This window comes from Plasmodium cynomolgi, chromosome 3, assembly GCF_000321355.1.
Source record: "Plasmodium cynomolgi strain B DNA, chromosome 3, whole genome shotgun sequence".
Lineage (NCBI taxonomy): Eukaryota > Apicomplexa > Aconoidasida > Haemosporida > Plasmodiidae > Plasmodium > Plasmodium cynomolgi.
Window position 1 is genome coordinate 473,585 of NC_020397.1, and position 18,314 is coordinate 491,898.

The 18,314-nt window shown below is 50.5% G+C and overlaps 5 protein-coding genes across 5 annotated transcripts; 4 read left to right on the forward strand and 1 right to left on the reverse strand.

The window, feature by feature from the left end:
- Nucleotides 1–643: 643 nt before the first annotated feature.
- PCYB_032010 (hypothetical protein) lies at nt 644–2,427 on the forward strand (the record flags this gene model as incomplete). The annotated part of the gene is made up of 2 exons (XM_004220871.1): nt 644–2,064; nt 2,292–2,427. The coding sequence occupies 2 exons, from the start codon at nt 644–646 to the stop codon at nt 2,425–2,427; spliced, it is 1,557 nt and encodes a 518-aa protein (XP_004220919.1).
- A 1,228-nt stretch (nt 2,428–3,655) lies between these two features.
- Nucleotides 3,656–8,252, forward strand: PCYB_032020 (hypothetical protein; the record flags this gene model as incomplete). Its single annotated transcript, XM_004220872.1, has 13 exons — nt 3,656–3,866; nt 4,068–4,157; nt 4,434–4,525; nt 4,748–4,819; nt 5,246–5,346; nt 5,504–5,724; nt 6,031–6,166; nt 6,344–6,493; nt 6,708–6,801; nt 7,127–7,372; nt 7,497–7,651; nt 7,830–7,929; nt 8,082–8,252. The coding sequence occupies 13 exons, from the start codon at nt 3,656–3,658 to the stop codon at nt 8,250–8,252; spliced, it is 1,839 nt and encodes a 612-aa protein (XP_004220920.1).
- Nucleotides 8,253–8,583: 331 nt separating this feature from the next.
- Nucleotides 8,584–10,527, forward strand: PCYB_032030 (cysteine desulfurase; the record flags this gene model as incomplete). The annotated part of the gene is made up of 2 exons (XM_004220873.1): nt 8,584–9,069; nt 9,244–10,527. Exons 1-2 carry the CDS (start codon nt 8,794–8,796, stop codon nt 10,525–10,527), a joined length of 1,560 nt encoding a protein of 519 aa, XP_004220921.1. The 5' UTR covers nt 8,584–8,793.
- Nucleotides 10,528–11,218: 691 nt separating this feature from the next.
- On the forward strand, nt 11,219–14,146 carry PCYB_032040 (hypothetical protein; the record flags this gene model as incomplete). Its single annotated transcript, XM_004220874.1, has 4 exons — nt 11,219–11,400; nt 11,881–11,974; nt 12,584–13,434; nt 13,894–14,146. Coding segments are annotated over 4 exons (1,380 nt in total), but the record flags the coding sequence as incomplete, so codon positions are not given.
- Nucleotides 14,147–14,969: 823 nt separating this feature from the next.
- Nucleotides 14,970–16,404, reverse strand: PCYB_032050 (eukaryotic translation initiation factor 3 subunit 2; the record flags this gene model as incomplete). The annotated part of the gene is made up of 3 exons (XM_004220875.1): nt 14,970–15,817; nt 16,076–16,121; nt 16,315–16,404. 3 exons carry the CDS (start codon nt 16,402–16,404, stop codon nt 14,970–14,972), a joined length of 984 nt encoding a protein of 327 aa, XP_004220923.1.
- Nucleotides 16,405–18,314: the final 1,910 nt, after the last annotated feature.

Genomic DNA, 18,314 nt, shown 5'->3' on the forward strand with positions numbered 1-18,314 from the left:
AAAATATGTGTTTCTTTTTTTCTTTTTCGTTTTTTTTTTTTTTTTTTTTTTTACTCTGTTTATAAGCATCCCAAAATAGGCACAAGAAGAAACACCCTTTTTTACCTTTCACAAAAATTTTTTATCATTGTTCATTTTGTCACCCCCATGGTTAATCAGTTTTTACCTTTGTGTGGTTACTCCTTTGTGTGGTTACTCCTTTGTGTAGTCGTCCCTTTGTGTGGCCACCCCTTTGTGTGACCGCCCCTTTGTGTGACCGCCCCTTTGTGTGACCGCCCCCTTGTGTGGCCGCCCCCTTGTGTAGGCAGCCTTCCACTTTCTCTCCTCGCGTAACCTCCAACAGGAGGACTCCTTCATACACGCGAGCGTTGCATGCGAAGCGTTGAGAGAAAAGCTCCTTTTCAGCGAGGACTCAAATTGAAAGTTAACTTAGTTTTTTTTTTAACCTCTCCTTGGGAACTCTATCTTCATCTCGATTATCACGTGGCGCGCTTATAACGTTACCGCTAGCAAAGTAGCGGAGAAAGGAGGCAAGCTGTTAAGGTGTACGTACAAGAAAGGGGCACACCTCCTGAGGAGAGAATAGTAAACCCCCGTCCCCCTTTTTGGCAGCTTCCCAATCGTAGCAACCTAAGTAGCCAAAATGAGAGGCTCAGGAATTCGCATGTTGCTCGGAGCAGCGCTCCCCCTTCTCCTACAGAAATACGAAGTTAACACTCTGCAGCTGTATGCCAGTGATGTGAGTCCCATCCCCGACTCGCTGAAGGGATCACCCAAGTCAGCGTCACCCACCAACAATGTAGCATCACAGAGTATCCCAAATATCATGCTGGATGGAAACACACAGTTTAGTGAATCGCTGAAAGATTTTTTAAAGGGTACTAATTCTGGAGAAGGACCCAACGGAAATAGTAACCTCTTCGAAGGGGAGTCCACCCTGGGAGATGCGTTCGTGGAAGAAAACAAAGAATTCATAAGGAAGCAGATGCTGTCGGACCTTTATAGCAAGTTTATCATAGATGTAGTAAACAACGGAACCGTTTCTTTTTTGGATAATCTAAGTTCCGATAAGTCAAGCAACACGGAATTTCAGGTTGAAATGGAGGAGAGTTGCTCTCCCTTTTTTTGCGAGAAGGTGATGAAGGCCAAGGAGGTGGACCCCTCCGTGGCCAAGGCGCCAGGAGTTAGCGCAGTTAGCGGCGTTAGCGCAGTTAGCGGTGGTAGCGCAGTTAGCGGTGGTAGCGGCATGAGCACTGTCGACTCGGTCAACTCTGCGAGCGGCGTGGGCGATGAGAAGGAGATCAAGCTGCACGACGGAGGCGTGGACGGGCTGGTGATGAACCTAGACGCCGTGAAAAACGCCGCGGAAGGCGCCGCGCAAGAAAGTGCAACCAGAAATGGAGCTGACCAGGGTGACGTCGAAGGACTGTTCACTCGAACAGTGGATGGGAACGAAGAAAAACAAAAGATCATCCTCACAGACGGAGACAACGTATACGTGTTGGAAGAAATAACTCAGGGAAATAACTCTCCATTTAGTGAAGAAGAATTAAATAAACAGAAAATCGAACAAGAAATAAAAATGCATGTACCTAGCGAGGTCAACCAACGAGACACAGAAAAAAACAAAGACCTACTAGAGGAAATAATAAACTCCTCAGATTCCATTTTAGATGACATATCTGGTCCTGTGAATAACATACAAACGGATTCAGAAAAAGGAATTAGAGAACATGACCTTACCAAAGATGCATCTAATTCTACGGAGTCGATGGAATCAAACGAAATAAATAACATTACTGGAGATATTTTTACGATGAATGAGGAAGAGCTCTCCAAGAAGATACTGGATGATATAAAAATGAACAGCGAGGACAAGGTCGAGTGTTACACGTTATCTAATGATGAAAAAAAATGCAACAGTTATAAAAAATGCACCTATGTTAATATTGACAATAAGGACACGTGCTTTCTGGATTACAATTATATGCTGTTCCTAAAGAACAACAACTGTTCGTTGCAGCCCAAGTCGGCTCTCCTGTCCATCTCGAAGGACCTGCTCAAGTGAGTCCGCCGATGAGTCGAGCGGTCGGATTGGCGGCCGGATGAGCGGCCGGATTAGCGGCAAGATGAGCGGCATGGCCAAGCGTTCTTCTTCTGGCACATCCACATATGCTTGCGCTTTGTTGCCGACCAGCTCATGCAGCATTCACCGTTCGCCTTTCACCGCTCGTCATTCACCGCTCACTGCTCACCGCTAACCGCTCACCCCTTTTCCTTCCCCCCCGCAGGAACGAGATTATCAATCGTCAAATGTTCCAGCTTCTACGAAACAGCAACAACAACAACTTCATCTGTGATACCATCACCTACTCCTTCCTGACCAACGTGGTGGATAACACAAACTACGAGGAGATTTTCTCCTGAGGAGGAGTGGCAAGAGTAGCGGCAAAGGTAGCGGCAAGAGTAGCAGCAGTGGCAGCATCGGAAGAGAGTGGAATGAGCTACGCCTTCACCGTGGCGAGTTCCATGTTTGGCCCACCCGAGCAGCTCCCCGTGCGTGGGGCCAGGATGCACACTCCCAGGATGCATACGCCCAGGATGTAGGCACCCAGGATGCACGTGCCCCGCGCCTGAGGAAGGGGCCACTTGGGAAATGCCCCAATGCGCGAGCGCGCAACGTCCCGTCCTCGAGGGCGCGTAATGGCTGGTTGGTTGCCAGCCGTTGAGCGACCTCCCACGCGTGGGGTTCACCATTCACAACGAACGGTCCGGCGAACGGGCCCGACAAAGGGGCCCGACGAACAGGTCACAGCTGCACCTCGCCCACACGGCCCACTCGCACATTTTCACATGTCCAGCTATTTCATTTTCCTCTTTTTTTTTTTTCTTTTCACACACCTGCAAGAGATGTATCTCTGCATTTTTTTTTTTTTTTCCCAAATGACCCTCTCACTTTAGCCACTAACTTTGTATTATGTCACATTTAAAAAAAAAAAAATGTTTTCAATTTCCAGGGCGATATATTATTTGGCTTCTCCAGCTGATGTGCATTTTTTTTTTTTTTGGGTGGGGTGGAAACAAGCACGAGGTGGTTATCCGTCCGATCGGCTTAATTGTTTTGGCGGCATGGCTGGTTTGTTTTTATTTTATTTTATTTGATTGATTTTTTTTTTTTGGAGGGTGCACCCTTGCCCGAGGAAAATTCAAATAAGGTAAGCCCCTCTCACTGACACTGCCCAATCGGCTTCTCCGCTCTGCTCATCTTTTCTGTTCTCTTTTTTTTTTTTTGGAAAGGCACTGCGATCCGGACTTTACTGCGTCACTATGTTGGTCTCCTTTTCACGTTCGACGTTTCCACCGTGCAGGAGTTGTTAAATTTTGGTGCCTACGAGCGTAATAGTTGGTCAAACTGGAAACAACGCGGTTGATCTTCATTTTTTTTTTTTTAAACCATTCGCTTGAAGGGAAGGTAGCTCTCGCGTCCGTCGTGTTCCTCCCCGCCAATCGAAGGAGCGTACAGGGGGGCTACCCAATTGTGCGTGCAGCAGGACCGCGTAGCTGCTCAACCGATTGGAAGTTGAACCGATTGGCAGTTGAACCGCCTTGCCGCCTTGCCGCTTTGCCGCTTTACCGCTCCTCCCCGAGAGCGAAAATGTCCCTGCTGAAAGACTCCGAGCTGGAGGAACTCCACAGGAAGATAATCGACGGGACTATCGAGAAGTGCAGTCAGTTCTACAACACACGCATATTGGAAGCTATAAAAATAAGGTGGTTGAAAATATATGAGAGGAAGCTGCAAGTTACGGAGAAGGGTTCCGACCAGCCGGGCGTGCCGCAGCAGCAGGGCGCGCCCAACCTCACCGGTAAGTGCGGCGCAGTAGTCAAGCGGCGGAGCAGCAGAGCAGCCAAGCGGCGGAGTAGCAGAGCAGCCAAGCAGTAGCGCAGCAGAGCAGCCAAGCAGTAGCGCAGCAGAGCAGCTCTGTGGCCGCCACACTGCTGCGCTCCCTGCGGCACGTGCACCATCTCTCCCCCTCCCCTCATGATCGTTCTGTCCACTTACTCAGACACCTTTGAGGACGACGAATTTGAAGACGCCGAAGTTGAGGAGAAAGAAATAGTCCAGTTGGAGGAGCACGTCCAGGATGACGAGGCGGGTGGGGCCCCTGCGAGATGCACTTAAGCCGCCACACAGCTGTGCAGTGAGGCAGTCAGGCAGTGAGGCAGTGAAGCAGTCAGGCAGTCACTCATTTGCGCAGTCACTCATTTGCGCGTTTCACTGTGGGAGGAACCTTCCCACTTTGATAGGGGACCTCGTACTGACCCCCATCTCGACTGCTTCCCCCCCATATCTACCGCTTCTCCCCCATCTCGACTGCTTCCCTCCCATCTCGACTGCTTCCCCCCCATCTCGACCGCCTCCCCCCCTTCAGACGAACTGAAGGAGCTAGACGACATCTCCATAAGTGACCTGAGCGACGTGGACCCCCCGACATCCAACGTGATCGTTGGCATTTGCGACAAGGTCAGTCCTGCCAAAGAGAGAGGAGGCGGGTGTGTACAACCGTGCGGGATCGTACGCCTATTTGCAATCGTGCGGAACCGTATGCCTATTTGCAACCGAGCTGCTGTGACGATCACACTGATGGGGTTTCCCCAGCTGGTTAACTCTTTTTTTTTTTTCTTTTTTACCCTTTTTATCTTTTTTTTCCTTTTTTTCTTTTTTTTCGTTTCCCCCCTCCTGCAGATAACGAAGCCGTGTGGGCGCAGAAACGCAAGTAGCAACTGGAAGATAAAGCTCAAGGGAGGACTGATGAAGGTTTGATTCGTTTTCTGTTGCCTTCCATCGGAGTGGCTCCCCCTCGAGGGGTCCTGGCACAACAAGCAGTTTTCGCGGCGTTCACGGCTTTCACCGCTTTCACCGCTTTCGCACCGTTCGTGGCGATCCCCACTCACCGCCCCATTTTATATCCCCCCCGTTTCGGCAGGTGGACGGCAAGGAGATGTTCTTCCGCAGTTTGCAGGGCGAGCTGGAATTTTAGCGACGCGACCGGTGTAGAAAGGGGGCAGCAGTTTTCCTAGCTGGTGAGAATTTTTTTTATTTCCCTTTTTATTTTCTACCTCTGTTCTACTTCTACTCTACTTCTACACCATCAGTGCGGTTACACCTCGTTTGATGTTCACCCAAGAAGGGACCCTTTTTTTTTCTGTGACACCATTAACCACAACCCCTCCCCTTTGGTAGCGGCTAACCGTTTTGCTTCCCCTCCCCGATGGCGTCGTCCCCTCGGCGCGCCCGGCTAATGGCCAAGGCTACCAAATCTATATGGTTCGCTCAAATGAGACGTGCGCGCGGGCAGGAGAGTGTGCTCTCGTGTGTGTACAGTTAAGCGGCACGTGTCTAGCTACTCTCAACCGACACAGTTAAGCGGCACGTGTCTAGCCACGCTCAACCTGCACTGTTCCCTGACGCTCGTGTTTTTCCCCTCCCCTACCTGAGCAGCATTGTAGGCGGCGATGTCGACTCCCTCTGCCTAGCCCTATACCTGTCCAAAAATAAACACCATGTCAAACTGCTAAGCGTTAAGACGAAATGCAGCCTCATTGACACGGCGTACTCGAAGCACAACGTATTCGAAGTGGGGAGGCACTATACCTTCCCCCTGGGTGGATCCACTTCTCGTTTTAATGAACTGCTTCGATGGGTGACTGTAGAGGATGAAAGTAAGTCTGAATGGCGATAAAAGAAATTACGTCTCATCTTGTGTTAATCCACAAGCATAGTTTTCTAACACATGTTGGTCAATCATCCCCACAGATACACTGTAACCATTTTAATGTCATTACTCTCCCCTACCACCACCTTTTTTTTTTTTGCATAGTTATTTTGAGCAACCCGTACGCAAACAACCTCTCCTACGTGGATGAATTGGGACGAATATACCGAGTCAATAAATTTATTCTGAAGATTTTGTTCTATCTTATGAAGGACCACCTCTTCGGATCATCCATCCATAACCGTAACCCTAGCCGTAACCCTAGCCGTAGCCCTAACCGTAGCCCTAACTGTAACCCTGACCGTAACCCTAACTGTAACCCTAACCCTGAGGACGAACGAATGGATTCCTTCTTATCGAAACGCTTCGACGCTAACTTATTCGAAAGTGTGATTAGTCCATACTGCTTCCACTACTTTGGGTACTCTCCCCGGGATGTGTTGATGCGGTAGGTGCGCTGATTGGGGCGAATGCTTAGCCAGGACTTGCATCCCTCTCCCCGCTTGGGCGCTTCCCCCGTCGGTGCTTCCCTCATTGGTGCTTCTCCCATTGGGACCCCCCTGCAGCTCCCACTTCTCCGAGTTTATGGACCTCCTGGAGGAGGAGAAGTCTCTCATCAAGGCCCTGCGCGCAACCGCCAAAAAAGATGGCTCTTCCATCTTTGCCAAAGAAAAAAAGATCGGAAAATTCGGGAAGGGAAACGTCACCTTGGTGAGGTAAGCAGGGCTGACATCCACGCATACACTTAGTTTTGCCGCCCCGCTGGAATAAGGTCCACCGCCACCGCTCATCTTTCACCGCCACCGCTCATCTTTCACCGCCACCCTTCATCTTTCACCGCCACCCTTCATCTTTCACCGCCACCCTTCATCTTTCACCGCCACCCTTCATCTTTCACCGCCACCCTTCATCTTTCGCCTCCCCCTTTAGCAAACTGCGGGACCACCTAGAATTATGCAGCAACGTCCAAGTGATAACTCCGAGGGGAGACCTACAAATTAGGTGCATGCGCCGCGGGGTGAAGGTAGGCCCCCTCGATCGTCTCACCTGCGTTGGTTCTTCCCGCCCATCGTCTCACCTGCGTTGGTTCTTCCCGTCCATCGTCGCGTCTGTGTTGGTTCTTCCCGTCCATCGTCTCACCTGCGTTGGTTCTTCCCGTCCATCGTCGCGTCTGTGTTGGTTCTTCCCGTCCATCGTCCCACCTGTGTTGGTTCTTCCCGTCCATCGTCCCACCTGCTTTGGTTCTTCCCTTCTTTGCAGAGAGACCACTACATGTGTCCCTCAAAATGAGCGTGCTAATCCCCCCTCCCTCTCTTTTTTTGCTTTCCACTCTTGCCTCCCCACCTCAGGTGCGTCTTGGAAGGAAGTCCATCAAATGCGAACAAATAATTTTCTGTTTGAGTCCACCCGAACTGAAAGCCCTTCTGCGGAACGTTATCTTCGAGGAGAAGAAAAAAGCCGCGCTCGTGAAAAAAGGCGCGATCCAGAAAAAAGACGCGCACGTGAAAAAATACTTGTCGAAATTCCGCTCCCACGCGGTTAGAATTTCCAACGTTTGCTTTGCCAAGAATGCGTTGCCCTTCTCGCACTCGTTGGTAAGTTGCATGCACTCGCATGGGAAGGGGGAAGGGGGAGAGAGAGACCCCACGAATGCATGCCTTTTCTTTTACCTGTATGTGTTGCGCCCTTCACGTGGATGTGCTGCTTCCCCACGCGCAGGAATCCCTCCTCTTGTTCAAACGGAACAAACAGAACAAGCTGATCTCTCTGTTGTACGACCGCAATATATTTCCCACCCAGTGTGATGGGCCTAGTGGACTCGAGGAGGACCATCCAGGAGAACCCTCGCCGGAGGGGGGCCTCTACGAGACGAGGTAACTGTTGGCCGCGTCTCTCATTTGTGTGTGCCTGGCGATTAGCAGGGGCGATTTGTGCATAGTGTACGTGATGCGTATGCTGTGCGTATGTAGTGCGTGTATGCTACTTGTCCGTCGCTTACGCGCCTATTACGTACCTCTTACACGCCGCTTACACCCCCCCTCCCTGCCGCAGCCTGCGATTCATGAGCAGAGAAACGGATGAACGCAAATCGGTGGAGGAAATAAATGGTTTCCTTCGAGGCGTCCTGGGTGTGCAGGAGAAACCCGACTTGGTAAACAAAAAAAGGAGAAGCTTCTCTGCACATGCACCCTGGAAGTGGCTATCCTTTTTTTTTTTTGCAACGTTGCAGTGTTGCGCTTGTTCTTTCGTTAGATGCTTCGCCCATTTGCTACCTCTCCGTGTTGTTACTTCACCGCCTCGCAGTTCATCAGCCACGTCCACCACGTCTTCCCCTTCGACGCGCGCGCCGACCGGACGTACAAAAAGATAATTAGCAGAAAGTGCCAACGGGTACGGCTCTTTTGGACATTCTACTTTTTTAGAAACTTCGAGTTTTGCCTGCAGGAGGCCAAGCGGTTTAGCGACGCGGTGTAGTGAAGCAGGTAGCGAAGCACCGTAGCGAAGCGGTGAGCGCCCTGGTCAGCGAAGTAGAAGAAGAAGCTCCGCGTGTGTGTACATACCGTGGTGCCATTCCTTTCGCGTGTATTTTTTTCCTTTATTTTGTCCCCGCGAGCGGCACATGTGTTAGCTTTTTCCTACATCAGTTATCCCCCCTGCTTGTTATTCGATATGGTCCACTGCGTTGTCTCCTCCCCCTTTTTCCATAATTAATTTTTTTTTTCTGCACGAAATGTCGCCCATTTTGGAGAAAAACCACCTGAACAACCTGAACGGTTAAGGTATTTTTTTTTTTTTTTTTTTTTTTACCCTCAAATGGCTAGCTTCTCAGCAGAGATGCTCATCTTCTCCATTGGGAACCCCTTATCAGTTAAAGCTACATCATTTTAACAGTTGTGTAAAATGGGCAATCGGTTAATTGATCAATCGATCAGTCGCCAAATAGGGCGCGCAACTATCCATCGCCCACTCTTTCAAAAAAAGGGAAAATAATATAGTGCCATAACCCCATGTGACCATGCGGCCCTCGAGTGCTGCATGGATTTGCCTGCTGCTACGCATCGCGAATTACACATGTTACGCCTACCACGTCGGTAGGCGTGACCTGTACATAGGCAGGGTGCCCCACCGAATGACCAAGCTGAACTACGAAAATGGGAAGCCGCAAATTGATGACGGCGTTGTGAATTACTTCAAGCGAATTCGGGAGGAATTCCCCTTCTTCAAGAGGGAAAACTGCCCCGCGTACTTCGACAGTGCGGCCACAACGCAGAAGCCGGCCTGCGTCATAAGGGTGAGCAGCGTGGTGAATGGGGGCGCTACGCAGTCACGCCGCCGTGTCGCTGCCTCACCGCTTCACTACGCAGTCACGTCGCCGCCTCATCGTCTCACCGCTTCGCTAAACAGTCACACCGCCGCCGTCTCGCCGCCTCACCGACTCACCGCCGCCTTACCACTCTTCCCCCAGAAACTGACCCAGTTTTACTCCAGCGAGAATGCCAACGTCCACCGAGGAATTTACAAAATGAGCCTAGACGCAACGAACAGCTACGAACAAGTGAGGAAAACGATAAAAAATTACATCAACTGCGAAAGGGAGGATGAAATTATATTTACGAGCGGAACGACACACGGACTGAACCTCATTTGCAACATGGTGATGGACCGAGTAATCCAAAGAAGGAAAGACGAAATATACCTGACCTATCTAGAACATCACTCCAATATAGTTCCCTGGCAAGAACAGATAAAAAAGAAAAAAAAAGGAAAAATAAAATACATCCCACTAAAGAGTACAGGATATATAAACATCAAAAAGTTACGAAAAAAAATTAATAAAAATACTAAAATAATTTCAATAAGTCATGTATCCAATGTGTTAGGAAATGTGCAAAAATTATCTGCGATTATAAGGGCAGTGAGGGAGGTAAAAAAGAATATAATTGTGATTGTAGATGCTGCTCAAAGCTTTGCACACATAAGGTATGACCTGAAACGAATGGAAGCTAATAACTGTTGCCCTGATGTACTTATCGCATCTGGACATAAATTTTGTGCAGCTTTGGGATGTGGTTTTATTTACTTAAAAAACACCTTAACACGTTCATACAAATTTAAACCACTTTTGTACGGAAGCAATATGATAACAACTGTTGGTAAATATGAATCAGAGTTTGCGTCCTCTCCACATCTCTTCGAGTCGGGCACGCAGAACATCGCGGGAGTCATTTCCATGGGGGTCGCAATTGACTTTTTGGAAAAGATCGACCAGCGTCTTCTGTATCGTTACGAGATGTACCTCTACGATATTCTCGTTTATTATTTGGGTCAGCATTTGCAGCAGGGCTTGGTGCAGCTCCCGGGGGGGGGAGCGATCAGCGGTAGCGACGGGAGCAGCGGTAGCACCCAGAGCAGCGGTGTGGCTGCTGGAACAAGCCGCGAGAACGATCAGTGCAGGCTGTACATCCACAACAGCCGAAAGGGCAAGGGAAAAAAAGTGCCCATATTGCCCCTGTGGTCAGACCAGTTCACCTCCTTCGACCTGGTAACCTTCTTGGATTTCAAAAATGTTTGTGTCCGGTCTGGTCACCACTGCGCATCGCTACTTCTGAAGGAGTTCCTGCGCATCCCCGACTGCGCGCGCGCTTCGCTTTTTTTTTACAACACCCCTGAGGAGGTTCAGTACCTGGCTGAGCAGATCGCGTCCGTTGCGCGAATGCTGAGTGGGATGAAGAAGTGGGAGGTGCGGTGAAGAAGTGGGAGGTGCGGTGAAGAAGTGGGAGGTGCGATGAAGAAGTGGGAGGTGCGACATAGAAATGGGAGCTTCGACGAAGTAGGACGTTGTAACTTCGACGGTGGGGGACCTCCTTGGTGGCTATCACCGATATGACCCCTTTGGTGACTCCACCCCACTCTCACAAAAGTGTATATGCCGGTATGTACGTCCCACTTTTGTGGATCCTCTCCGAGTCAGTCACTTTACCGCTTACATTTGAGGAGCGGTTGAAGAGGATATAGTCTCCTCTTCGTAAGAGAGCCCCTTTTTTTTTTTTTTTTTTTTTTTTCCACAAACTTCCATTCGATCGATTCGATCGTTTGATCGGCTAGCCCACTCGCCGATTTGCTCCGTTTGGCACTTTTGCCACTTTTGGCATATTTGACTCTCGCAGCACATTTGAGGCGCCCTCGTCTCCGTTTGCGACATCTCCTTCCTCCATTTTTGAGGCCCTGGCGCCGACAGCATGGGGTGCCAGCCCGATTATTTTCACCGCCCCCGCGGTTGCCACAAGGGGGAGCAGCAGTAGAAGCAGCAGTAGGAGTAGAAGCAGGAGGAGGATCGCTTTTGAATTTATGCCCCTCTTGGTTTCCCTTTTTGTCAACCCGGGGGACCTCTCCCCGGTGGAACCCCCCCTTAGTGGTACCTCTCCCCCCGCCAACCCACCATGGGGATCCCCCGCAACAGCCTCAAAATCGCGCAGAGCGCGTTGAAGGTGAAACCAACAAGGAGAAGCTGCAACCCTGCCCTTGTCAAACACACAGCACGAGCAGCAGTATACAAAAAGCACAAAGGGATGTTCAAAGCAGCGGAGAAGGAAATAAAAAGAGAAGGAAAATATTTAGAGGAGTTGCTATTTAAGAAGAAGCTACACCTCCTATGTGAAAAGGACATAAGCAAAATTTTGAAAAAGGTGATAAAAGGAAAGGTTAAAAATGAACTAGTGTGGGATGAGTTGCAGAGAGTGATCTTTTGCTGCAATGTGGGGTGTGCGGGGGGGGGACGTCCACATGAGGGGCCAGCTGAGGGGTGGGCGGTGGACCCACATGAGGAGCCAGCTGAGGGGCGATCGATGGACCTACTTGATGAGCCAGTTGAGGGTCAGCCGATGGACCCACATGAGGATCCAGCTGAGGGGCGGCCGGTGGACCCACTTGCCCAGACATCACCTCCCTCCCCCCCCCTCACAATGAACGATGAAAAGAGGGACCACACCACACCGTACAACCGCCACTTCGACCACGTGAACGCGTACCTCCTATCTATCGCTGTGCAGAAGCTAAACAAAAGGAGCGCCTCCCTCCTCAACTTCCTCTTTGCCTACCTAAGAGAGTCCTACCGTACCATGGAACCTCGTCACTTTTTGCAAGTATTTCTCGTGCTTGTAAAGCATACTTTCCGAGACGTATCCCTAGTGCACCGGGTTGCCTCTCCCCCCCGTGGTGGCAACGCAGAGGTGGAACTGCCTCCACTGGGAAGAGATAATCAAGCGTCTCACACGTTGCACAGCTCGTCAAATTCGCCCACCTCTTCCACCTCGCCCACCTCGCGTGAGGAGCTTTTCCGTCGGGGGGACAGAGAGGAGCCCCCCACGGGGAGGCAACACCGCCACAGGACACAAATGATCCGCGCGGAGAAGAACCTCCTGCACATCTTAACTCTACACTGTGCAGAAAATATTAACATGTTTACACTAAATGACGTTGCCATGACATGTGAAGCCCTCTCCTTTTTTACGTTAAGAGACAATCCCTTTATCCCCTTCTGGAATGAAGTCCTGTCTCGCTTCTTCGGAGTGTCACCTCCGAGGGGCGAACTGGAAAACACACCTCTGCATCTAGACGACTCCCTTTCAAGGGGGAACACCATCAGCGGAAGAAGAAGCAGAAGCAGCAGCAGAAGCGGAAGCAGAAGCAGAAGCAACAACGGCAGCAGCAGCAACGACGGGCTATCTCCCTACCTCAGGAGGAGAGGACTTAATGTTGGCTTCGCGGAGAAGCAAACGAATGGAAGACGTGACACAGTTCCGGAGTGGTGTGTCGAACTAAGTGGCAGGAATATCCTGAGCCTACTTAAGTACACATGCCTCTATGGGTACCTCCACGCGGACGTTCTCATCCCCTTGGTGAAGAAAGCAAAAAATATTTTTTTCGAAATGCTCTTGGATATAACGTTACATGAGTGCGTAGAAATTCTTTCCTTCTTGGATAGTATAAAGGAGTTGGAGGATAAGACTGCGGAGCTGAGGGAGAGGATCCATTTCTACGAACATCAGTTTGGAGGAACCCTCATGGTGACTCAGTACGATGTGAAGTGTCTCGTGACATTGGCACAGCTCTCCTTTGATAGGCTTCACGTTGTTCCATTTTTATCAGTTTTTCTAAACAACGTGCACAAATTTTCTGGTGAGGATGCCGCCCGGTTGGTTCGCCTGTTGCTGGCGAGTTGGGCCGCACACACGGGGGAAGTAGCCTGCACAGAGGGGGGGAAGCACCTAAGGGAAGAAGTCTGCACAGAGGGGGGGAATCACCTAGGGGAAGCCCCCCCTCCCCTCTACACCTCTACCTGCGTGAGGGGACTCCTCTCCGCGCTGCTTCCCTCCTGCCCAGAAATAATCTCCCAGCTAACCTACACAGAAATGCTCATCCTCTGTGGAGCTCTAGACAACAATACACTGCCAAACAAAAATATCATTAAGAGAGTAGCTACGAGAACCTGTGACGATTTGAAGAAGGTGGACCTCCCAAGTAAGCACCTCCCTCCTGCCTATGTCGACTATCTGTTCCTAATTACTTTCACATTGCACAAGTATGAAGGTTATGTGAATAGCAATATGGTGAGTTTCTTAATAAAGACTGTAATGGAGACGAAGGAAGAGAAGCTGTGGGCACAAAATCGGAGGTACCATTATGCCTTTTATTTATTAACTCTACATCGAGATGGGAGAGACGGAAATGCGTCTCCTTCTGCTTCTTCTTCTTCTCCCTCTTCTTCATCCTCCTCCTCCTCCGCCATGTGGGTAGATTACTTCAATTCCGTTTGGGGGAGTCTCACCCCTCGGTTGGGTGAAGAGACCTTGTACAGTCTCCTCTTAGTCTATTTTGAGAGGGCTAAACGGGGGGACTACCGACCTTTGCTGCGGCACCTCGGGGGGAAGGGGGGTGCTACTCCTGCTGCGGCTGCCACTACTTCTGCTGCTGCTGGTACTTCTTATGCTGGTGCTGCCCCTGGTGGAGGAGGTAGCCCAGGGAGGTACGCATCCGTGAAGCGGTCAGCAGCGAGATGTGCAAAGAAGAAAGCCCTAGTGGTCGTGTCCCCCTACGACCGCCGCTTCATCTACAGCGAGAAGCAAATAAAGGAGGAACTACTCAAACTGTTTCTACAACTGTGGGTAGCCTACCCAATTAGATCGGGAAGGAAATATCTCGACCTGCTAATCGTTCTGAATGCATTTAGTCAAGACTCACATGTGCGGAGCTACCTGTTCAGCATGCATGTCGTGAATCGGATTAGTCGATACATAGCATTCTTTACCGAGAAGGGTAACCTTACGGTGCATCTGTGCGAAGACCCAGTGACGAAAGAACCCATTTGTGTGAACCTGTCTAAGCTGCGACATGCGTACAAGCGGATGGGGAGCAAGTGGGGAGAGGCTGGGAAGGTGGGGATGTCGGAGAAGGGGGAGAAGTCGGAGAGGGGGGCGAAGTCGGAGAAGGCGGAGAAGCTACTTGCCACGAAGACGCAGTCGCATATTCACCAGCTGGACAACGCTACTCGAAACTACATCCTAAACGACTACAAGCACAAGGAGAGTGTTGCCGTGCGGGGGGATGCCCCCCGGAAGGGGAGACCCGCTAAGTACCTTCGGAATTGCAAGAGGGGGGAACCGGTGCTGGGTGCCCTGTCGGCGTATGGCCATCAGTAGAGATGTGTGCGTAGTGTAGGGGCGGTGGTGGTTGCAGCGGTGGTGGTTGTAGCGGTTGCGCTGCCATCGGTTGCGGTGGCTATCCGCCAGCTTAACCAACGAGAGAGCAGCACTGCGATCGGTGCCAAAATGGGAGATGACAAAAAAATCGCATCCACTATTCTCATAATGATGATACTACGTTAAAAGGGAGTTCGTTCGAGGGAGTAAAGAGGGGGAAAAGGTTTTGCTTTTTTGCTTTTTTTGCTTTTTTTTGCTTTTTTTTTTTGCGGTGGATGAAGCTGTTTGGGAAAAAACAAACGAATGTTGACATGGAAGGAGTCGCTTGGGTCGCTTCTGCGCTGGTTGGCGGTTCGGCCGGTTAGCGGTTTGGCCGGTTAGCGGTTTGGCCGGTTAGCGGTTTGGCCGGTTAGCGGTTTGGCCGGTTAGCAGTTTGGCCGGTTAGCAGTTTGGCCGGTTAGCAGTTTGGCCGCTCCACCGCTCCACCGCTCCGCTAGTCATACTTGCCAATAAAGTAGTCCTTATCGAAGTGGTAAATCCTTGCGAAGCCGTCTTCTCCCCCGGAGACAAACCCGTCGCCGTGTGGCAGGAATTTGATAGAATGCACAGTTCCGAAGTGGCCCTTGATGCTTCCCAACTCGTTTGCATGGATGATGTCATACAGCAGTGTCTGGAACTTACCCTCCCCCGTGGCAGTCGTTGTAACATGTTCAGCTGCCTGACCACCAGCTAAAATTATGTGATTTTTTGGGTTGTTTTCATTCTTAAAAAGAGGAGAGATATCACACGTGTTGAGTGGCCTATCCGCTGTATACTCATTTATCACGTCAAAATTTATTGCATCCCTTAACGTTGCTGTTCCATCAGATGACGATGTTAGCATTATCATCCTGTCCTTGTCGAATGCCATGTTTGTCACCTCCTTAGAATGAGCTTGTATTTTTCTCATTTGATGTCCATCCTCAGCGTTCCATATTACTATCTCTCCATTTTCGTGTGCTGATAAAATAAGTTTATCGAAAAAACACCACCTCACTTGGATACACCTACTCTCGTGTTCCTGTTTCCATACCACTGAATTACTTTTTAAATCATATAGCTTAATGAACCGTTTATGTTCTGCCTTCAGTCTGTCCGTGGCAACAATTAACTTACTTTGATCCAACGGATTTTTGTTAAACTCTACAAAACGCACAGGTCCATTTTCTTCCATTACGGTGAGTGTCTCTCCTGTGTACACGTCGAATATGTAAACCTTGTTCGCGGCGGAGGAGCATGCGATCCGTTTGCTGTCGTATGTCACATCGGAGTTGTACACGGCCCCGCTGCACTCGTAGAGTCCTTCGGGGCGGGGAGCACGGGCAGGAAGTGATGAAGCAATGAAGTGGTGATGCAGCGAAGTGGTGGTGCAGCGACGCGGTGATGTAACGACGCGGTGATGCAGCGACGCGATTATCCCACGTTGTGGTCGGGATGCCAAGTTTTGGGGACGCTTCGCCACGTCCAGGCGAAGAGCAGCCGCCCAGCATTCCCCCAACATGAAAAAAGCACACCACAAATGGCACCACCTCATCACGCGTCCTCACTCGATACACTTACCTATTTGATTCCCATCGGCCAGTCTCCACAAAATGAACTTTTTATCCTTAAGTGAGGAAAGAGGGAGGGGGAAAAAAAAAAAAAGGAAGGAATTTTTAAACAGGTAAGTATGTGATGAGTGCAATGGTTTGCTACACTTATCAGGTGCACGCACAGAGGAGGTTACTCTGCAGGAGATCTGCACGATAGGACGGACACCCCCCTCACAATGGGTCCCCCCCCTGCAAGCAAATACTAACCCTGCCTGTGGTAAACAGTAAGTCCCCATCGTAATTCGTATTCACGTGCGTCAACGGACGATTATGACCACATAAGTATTTCCTTTTCATCGTGGAAGTATCTGCTTTTTTGAGAAGGTGAAATAACGGATACTCCTTTACCCTCCAGGGTGATTAAAGAGACATCCCCTCCGGCGAGGCGGCTTTTCCGGCAAGGCAGCTTTTTTTTTCGTTGCCTCCTTCTGGAGAGCGTTATTTTTTGTGGCGTATACGCAGCCGTTTGCAGAAGTAGCTTCAAAACGGGCACGGGGCGCTCAACAGTTGGTCACTTCGACGCTTGGTCACTTCGACGCTTTGGCGCCTTCCCAATTTGGTGCTTTTTTTTTTTTTTTCCCTTGAGCAGTTCTCCCCTGCCGGGTCTCGAAGCTACGCCACGTGACGCGTTTACACTCCCGCGCGGGCCCCGGGAACACCTTTGCTGAGTATGCCCTCTTTTTTTTCTCTCGTCGGGGCGGGGCGGGGCGCAGTTCTGATGGGAGCAGTTCTGATGGGAGCAGTTCTGATGGGAGCAGTTCTGATGGGAGCAGTTCTGCTGGGTGCTGCTCTGCTGGGTGCTGCTCTACCGGGCGCTGCTCTGATGGCTCTACGCTTGGTGACTCTGTGGAAGCGCTTTCTCACTTGGCTGCCTGTGTCATTTTATCCGTGCCTGTAGGGCGACAGTGAGGAAGTGTACGTGGGTGAAGTAGGCAGGGGCGCGCGTAGGCACGCGAGGGCAAGCATACGGATAAGGACCCGTATTTTATGTAGGAGAATGCAACGAGCTATGTCCCCGCGGGGGCTCCGCGAGCGAGTCGTCCTTGTAGATTTTTCCCTCTCGACGGTTGACTTTTTCAAATCTCTGTTGTGTTATATGTGTTATATTTACCGGAAAGGGAGGGGGGAGGACGGCTGGCTGGGCTGTTCAACTTTGTTTGCTGCTCTGCTGGTTCGCCTGCTCAACATGGCAACATGGCAATGTGGCAACTTCTCCTTTGCTATTTTGCCATTCGTTCGCTTCGCTTTGCTTTTCTTATCTTATCTTTCGCATTTTTCTCACTTTGCACGTTTTTGTTTTTTTTTTTTTTTGTAAATTTTGCAAGTCGCTTGTTGGGGTATAGCGGCATTTTCGGCCATTCGCGGCATTCACTTGCGCTTTTTTTTGCGCCTTTTTTTTTGCCCCCTTTTTTGCCCGGTGCACCTCTCTATGTAGGCAGCCCAGCGCGCATCTGCCGTTCGCCTGTCGCGGGGCCCCCTCAGAGAAGAACAGCCGCGATACGGCCAAAGAGAAAGAGGGGAAAAGTACCAACGCAGTGCCGACGTGGCAATGTGGTAATGGACAAACCGATGATGGACCCATGAACGGGTGGACCGATGGACCGATGGACCGATGGGCCGATGAACCGATGGACCGATGGACCGATGGACCTATGAACCGATGAACCGATGGACCGATGGACCTATGAACCGATGAACGGATGGACCCGCCTCTCTGTTTTTTTTCCCCTGCCCTGAGGAAACAAGACCAAAGAGAAAAACCTACCCTAAAAGAATATATCATCCCCGGGGCACCGCATACATAATGTAATTATACTACTTACGCATTAGCCACAAGCAGTAATGCAATATTATGTCGATATGTATACCCACCCCCCTGGCCTGGGACGGTGTTACCCCCGCGCTGCCAAAACGCCGCCAGCACGCCGCCAACACGCCGCCAGCACGCCGCCAACACGCCGCCAACACGCCTCCGTACCCCCCAGGGTCCCACCCCTCGCGCAAACCTATTAAGGACCAAAAAAACACAGGCACCTTACTTACGCCCCCGTTTGTATTCACGGAGCTCCCATGAGAGGAGGGAAGTAACTTAACCGTACCCTAGTACGCACTGCTCTGTATATTTTTCTAAACCCCCGTTTACGTGACCAAGCTCCCCTTTTTTACTTCACCGCAACATATAGGAGAGAGAGAGCGGATCTGATTAT